Here is a 6,613-nt window from a genome sequence, read left to right as displayed (position 1 = left end):
AGGTCGGTGACCCAGGAGATCTGGCACCTGTCTCTTTACGGCGGGCCGGCTCTGCAGGGTCCTGGAAAATCCGCGCGCGCGACGACGCTAAACACGTGGCGGCGGGGCGGGCGGGGCGGGTGGGCGGGGCCGCGCGTAGCCCCGCCCCTGCACGCCTATCGGCGCGCGGTGCGGGCCCTGACGTCACTCTTGTCAGGGCCGCGGCACATGGGCGGCCGGATGCGCTGAGCCCGGCGCTGCGGGGCCGCGGAGCGCGGGGGAGCAGCGGCTGCGGGCGCGGGGAGGGGGGTGGGGTGGGACGGCGCCCAGCCTCGGTGCTGGCGCGTGGGGGCCGGGCCGGCGCGGTGCCTTCCGCCCTTCTGCAGCCATCTGCATATTTTTTTTCTCTCTTTCTCTTTCGCAATTTTGAACATTTTGCAGGACGAGGGGTTCGAGGCAGGTGAGAGCATCCTGCCAGTCGCCGAGGAGCCCCCGGGCACTTGGCGCGCTCTCGGGGGACCGTCTGCACCGGGAACCCGAAAGTTTTTTGTTTTTATTTTCTGATGCAGATGTATTTATAATATAGACAGAAGTATCTTTTTTTTCTCTTGTCTCCACCGCCTTGAAAGCGAGTACTTTTGGCAAAGGACGGAGGGGGGGAAAAAAAAAAAAAAAGCTCAGCAACATTTTGGGGTGTGTGTTTTGGGGGGGCGGTTGGGTTTTCTTGTTCTTTTTTTTTTTTTTTTTAAGAAAAAAATCTTGAGTGCATCGCGATGGAGAAAATGTCCCGACCGCTCCCCCTGAACCCCTCCTTTATTCCGCCTCCCTACGGCGTGCTCAGGTCCTTGTTGGAGAACCCGCTGAAGCTCCCCCTTCATCACGAAGACGGTGAGCGCTGCCTTGCTGGCTGCCCCGCTCTGGGGAGGAACGGCGCTCCCGGGTCCCCTGCCCCGGCCGCAGCCCTGCTGGAGCATCCATCCTCTCCCTCCCTGTCCCCTGGCACCCTATCCCTGCTTTGTTGAAATTCGAAGAGCTCACCCATCACCCCCCCCCACCTTCCTACCAAAAGATGAGTGAGTGGGGGGGGCGGAAATCCCCTCCCTGAGCAGCGCTTCCAGTAGCTCTGGGACCGAGCGGGCTCCCCGGGTCCCGGCCCAGCGGCGCAGGTGGGAGCCCTATAGCTTGGCAGGTCCGTGTTCCCTAGCTCGAGGCTCTCCCGCACGCACAGAGGAGCCGCCTGGCGAGGGCAGGGCTCGGCGGGCTGGGAGGACAAACCAGAGGGCCTGGTTCAGTTGCTGGCGGGGCGCGGGGCGCGGGGCGCGGGGCGCGGGGCGGGGGGCGCGGGTGGGTCTTGCCGCGTAGCCTGGGCATCGGGATCCGGCTACTGTGGCTGTTACTCGGCATCCGGAGCTCGCGAGGTGGAATTCGAACCGCGGGGTGGGGGCTGGGGCTGGGGCTGGGGCTGGGGCTGGGGCTGGCGGGGCGCGGGGGGAGTGGTCTCTGGGCGGGAAGCCGCGCGCACCTCCAGCCCTGACACTTTCCCCGTGCACTTTTCCCGGTGGGAGGGGAGAGCGGAGCAGGCTCACGTGTAACCGCGCAGGAGCCTCCTCTGGCTTGAGCCTTTTCTTGGTAAGTCCCAAACCTCCCCCAGGCAACCTTGGCTGGAGCGGGAGAGGAGGGGTCGGGCGAGGAGGCGCGGGACCGAGCTGGTGCCGCCAGGGACTCGTCCTTTGGGCTGATGCGGTTTCATGCCTTCGATGTCACAGGAGCAGATGCGAACCTTGCGGCTCAGAGTGTAAAAGTCTTGGAAAGATCATTTGGTTACAAATAGCTTGGGAGTACGCATCTTCTCCCCTAGCGGGGGGGTGGGGGGGTGGGGTGGGGGGGGACAACCTGTTGCATTGCAAAAGTTGAGGGGTTTGGTTCGCCTTCTGCAAAGCTGAGCTTCCCTCTTAACTCCTTTAAGGAGTAGCACTTGGGAGGAAGGTGCTGCCTGCAGTCTTTTGCATCTGTGGGTGTTTCAAGTCAAATTCTCAGGAGATGAGACTAGAGGATTAGAATGGATGGCAGCGGAGGCTGTGTTTCTCTGAGGAAGAAACTCAGAAGCCAGATTCCCTAATCCCAGATTCCACCCGCGCCTGAGTACTAGAATGGGCAAAATCCAGAGCAGTGTTTAAAGACGTCCAGGGGTGAGCGGTACTTCCAGGTAGGACATAGCTGCATGCCTCCATCATTAGGTATGGAATCACCTTTCCAATAGCTGTGCTTTTGACAGATTGCATACATGTATAATTTTTGTGAATTGGATCACACTTAAGCCTTTGGAGAAGAGGAGGGGAAAAAAAACACATAAAAAAGAAAACCTCCTTTTGTAAAATACAGGGTGCCCCAGTGGCTTTCTAAACAAACATATGTGGGCTGAGGAAGTTCTCAGTTTTTTTCCTCTGCCAGTGTGAGGCGATGGTCGAGTTCCTTCAAGTCTTAGAGCCTCTATGTTTTCATTTTAGATGGGAATAATAGCTATTTGCAGATTTATTGTGAGATTTTTGGAGATTATATGTGGAAAGAGTCAGGTATATCATAGGTGCTCAGTGCATGGTTTCTTGCCCCCCCCCCTTTTTTTTTTTTTAAAAAAAAAGGTTTTATTTATTCGAGAGAGGGAGAGAGAGCAAGAGAGAGAGAAAGAGCAAGCATGAGTGAGATGAGGGGCAGAGGGAAAAGCCCTCTTGCCCCTCCCTCCTTGCTGAACAGGGAGCCTGATGTGGGGCTGGATCCCTGGACCCCGGGATCATGACCCAACCTGAAGGCTGAAGGCAGATGCTTACCCGACTGAGCAACCCAGGCACCCCTCAGTGCATGGTTTCAAAGGAGGGTGGAGAGTCCCTACTTTACCAAAATTAGAATCCCCAGCTCACTGGCTAAGTCTGAATGACCTCATATTGTTACTGTAATGAATTTCCTGGAAGAGAAATCATGCCTGGTTATTGGCTGTTTTCTTAAAAATCACAGCAATTGTATGTAACTGCAGGTGTGACTTTCTCACTGTAGATCTAAATTATTTGTCTCCTCAAATCACGTTCTTCAAAATGCATTCCCTTGTTTATATCCTAGATCAGCTTGTAGCCCCGTCCCAAGGACTAATGCTTTCTTTCCAAAGTAAATAGGAAGATGTTGAAAAACAGGCAGAGATCCATGTCCTGTCTGAACTTTTAACTCTAGATCCACAAAAGCCAGCAGCCAGAGAAGAAACCCTGGTGTTTGTGAGAACATTTTGAACGTAGGGTTTTGTAGTGGAGGCTAGGAGGGGCGATTAAAGAAGCGACACTTTTTTTTTTTCCTTTTTAAAGTCCAAATTTCCCCGTTTTCTGCAGCATTTAGTAAAGATAAAGACAAGGAAAAGAAGCTGGATGATGAGAGTAATAGCCCGACGGTCCCCCAGTCGGCGTTCCTGGGACCCACCTTATGGGACAAAACCCTTCCCTATGACGGAGATACTTTCCAGTTGGAATACATGGACCTGGAGGAGTTTTTGTCGGAAAATGGCATTCCCCCCAGCCCATCCCAGCATGACCACAGTCCTCACCCTCCTGGGCTGCAGCCAGCTTCCTCCTCAGCCCCCTCGGTCATGGACCTCAGCAGTCGGGCCTCTGCACCCATTCACCCTGGCATCCCGTCCCCGAACTGTATGCAGAGCCCCATCAGACCAGGTAAATTCTAAAAAGATTCTCCCTTCAGATGGGGAAAAGGGTGAAAGGGATGGACGGGATGGGGGCAAGGGGTGGGGAGAAGGCATGGATATCTTCACAGTCTAGGAGACGGGCCAGTTCTGAAAGAGGAATCTTGTGTTTCACTCACAGCCCTGGTTGTCCCACATCAGTGATTATCTGTATGTTCAGGAGAGTCAGCTACATGCAGATTCTATGGACCTACCTCTCAAAATTCTGATTTTTTAGGTCTGGGGTGAGGGCCCAGGAATATGCATTTTAAACCCCGGGGACTACTGATGCAGCTGATCCGAGGACCGCAGTTTAAGAGACCCTGGCCTACAGTGAATGGTTTGGATACTGTAGGCACCCACCTCCTCTATTGCCCCTTGCCCTCCTTCCCCAAATACATAGATATAGGATCTTGTTGAATGATGCAAGTAGGACCCTCTCCAAGTCTGTGGCTCACCTACATTCATTTTTCTCTCACTTGAAGGGAGTGTGAGGCTGATCCCTTTTTCATCCTTTTCCTCTTGCGATTGCATTGATTGAGGAATTGAATCTAAAAGCACCTCTTATGGTTTAGCGTGGTTTAGCCTTCTTTGGGGCCAGAACCCCATTATTCCTATAAACCAAATTGTTCTTAGTTTTTTTTTTTTTTTTCATTTCCATGTCTGTCAAAGCCCACAAGGTTGACTGTGAGTGGTGGTGAAATATTACATTAGAAACATCACCTGAAATGTCCAGTACTTCCAAACCCACTGCTCAGTGCTCAGCTATAAACACTGGTTGAGGTGGCTCAGCTCTGGCTTCATGCCGTTAACGCTGCGAAGTGCAAAATGAACGGGAAGAAAGCATTTCACGTGTACAGGTGACCAGGAACAAAGATTCAGCCGGATAAATTGTCAGGAAGGTCACCGAGCTAAGGGCCTTTGCTGCAGGGGAAGGCAGAAAGCAGGACAATGGGGGACTTGTACTCGAGATGATTACTGAACTCCGTGTCCTTGCCTCACATAGAATTTCTATGACATGCAGAGTGAGATTAAAATGGAAGGAAATGATTCAAAGGAGGAAGAGAACACCCCTGCCTTAAAATATTAGTCTTGGAGTTAAAGTCTTTCTGTGCTGGACTCCCGCCCCCCCCCCCCATCTTTGTAACCTACTTTGAATGATAACTCAAGGCCACTGGCTGGAATGGAATTAAGTCTTAAACTCTGACCATCCCAGGAGGCCACCACAGAAGCTGGGCAACAAATTCCTTGATGTGACCCCAAGCTCTTATGCCTTGGACAGGCCATGGTTTTGTGTCTTCCTAGGTACAGATAGTCAGTGGAATAACCATTTAAACCAAGGAGAAAAACTCTGGGAAACAAACTAGGGGTGGTGGAAGGGGAGGAGGGCAGGAGGTGGGGGTGACTGGGTGGCGGGCACTGAGGGGGGCACTTGACGGGATGAGCACTGGGTGTTATTCTGTATGTTGGCAAATTGAACATCAATAAAAAATAAATTTATTATTACAAAAAATAAAAAATAAAAAAAATAAACCAAGGAGAAGGGGCTGGAGCCCCAGTGAGAAGGTACCTGGTATCTCAGTCACTACAGAGAGACTTAACCACTTTGTGCTTTAGAAAGTGATGTAACCTCTCAGAGCCTCAGTTTACCTTTGTAAAGAAGGGTATACTTTTTATGGGATTGGGTTATTGTGAAAATTATACGTAATACGTATAAAGGGTCAAATGACTAGCAGTAGATGTTCTTTTAATGAGAACAGTTGTCATTGTTGTATCTGTGTCAACTTTTATCATTGATTTTAATTGTCTTCTGAAATATGTTCCTAAAATACTTAGGAAGAATATATATAACCCTTCCCACTTCTGGAGAGAAATATCAAGAGATTTTGGCCAATATTTATTGGATTTGTGTGTTCCATCCTTAACTCTTATACTCAATTGACAGGTATTTCTCTATCCCCTGGCAAATGTGAGTGCCATGTTTGAAATACTGTATTTTTCCCCCAAAGGCATGTGAATATTGTATGCTCACATCTTGGTTCCTACTGAGAGTTCAGAATCAGGTTTTGAGATTTGAAGGCTTCCTTAGAAGCCATTTGTCAGAACTTGCTAGAATCAGTATTAATAACTCTCAAAAACTTGGGGTCCCCCAACCCATGATAAAAGACTCCTGATTTTCAGCAGAAAGTTTTGTTTGGTCACAGCGGAAAGGCACTAGGATCAAAGGGGGGCACCAGAATCTAGAAGTAAGCTCTTTATTTAAATGTCTTTTTTTTTTTTTTTGGTAATGGAAACATACTTCAAAATAATCTTCTTCTTTGAATTGAAAACTCAATAATACTCTTAACAAGAAGGGGGAAAAAAGTTTAAAGGTCTTCTTTAAATACCAAGTACCAAGACAATAACACTCTGCTATAACAACTCGTGCAGTGTTGGTCATTATAAAGATTATAATGCAAAATAAAAATCTAAGGGATATGGACTTGATGGATGGTACGTCCCAAACAAAACTAAAAAGGAAGAAAGTTCTTGATCGTTCTGTGTAATCACAGTGGTGGCCAGAATAGAAATGCCAAGTTAATCTTGAGGAAAAGAAGTCCTCAGAAGGGAAGAGCACATGTGTGGCCTTGAGCATTCTGGGAACTGTATCATTTCAGTCTAGGTCAAGATTTCTCAACCTTGGCACTGTTGAGGTCTCACCTAAGTCTTTGCTGTGGGCCACTGTCCTATGTGTTGTAAGATGTTCAGCAGCATCCCTGGCTCCTAGCCCTTAGATGCCAGTCATGCCCTCTCTGCCCCTACCCTGTGACAAGTAAAAATGTCTCCAGTCACTGCCAGATGACCCCTGGGGGCAAAATCACCCTTGTTGAGAACTAATGATGTAGACTTTCAATTTGGACAGCAAAATCTAGGCATAAC

General features: G+C 49.8%; 1 protein-coding gene across 5 annotated transcripts in view; it reads left to right on the top strand.

Annotated features, from left to right (window-relative positions):
* Positions 1-207: 207 nt before the first annotated feature.
* HLF (HLF transcription factor, PAR bZIP family member) overlaps positions 208-6,613 on the top strand; it is a 53,967-nt gene continuing 47,561 nt past the window's right edge. For 2 of the 5 annotated variants that reach the window (XM_041724830.1, XM_041724831.1), the window contains exons 1-2: positions 208-867; positions 3,351-3,686. In XM_041724830.1, coding sequence (XP_041580764.1) covers positions 753-867; positions 3,351-3,686 — 451 coding nt within the window. In that variant the 5' untranslated portion in view covers positions 208-752. Of the gene's footprint in view, positions 868-1,126; positions 1,146-1,334; positions 1,609-1,671; positions 1,775-3,350; positions 3,687-6,613 lie in introns of those variants that run through there. The other 3 variants (XM_041724834.1, XM_041724832.1, XM_041724833.1) reach the window with 3 other exon arrangements.

The sequence above is a fragment of the Vulpes lagopus genome, chromosome 12, assembly GCF_018345385.1.
Source record: "Vulpes lagopus strain Blue_001 chromosome 12, ASM1834538v1, whole genome shotgun sequence".
Lineage (NCBI taxonomy): Eukaryota > Metazoa > Chordata > Mammalia > Carnivora > Canidae > Vulpes > Vulpes lagopus.
The sequence above is the reverse complement of the archived record's forward strand: the minus strand, read 5'-3'. Positions and strand labels throughout refer to the sequence as shown.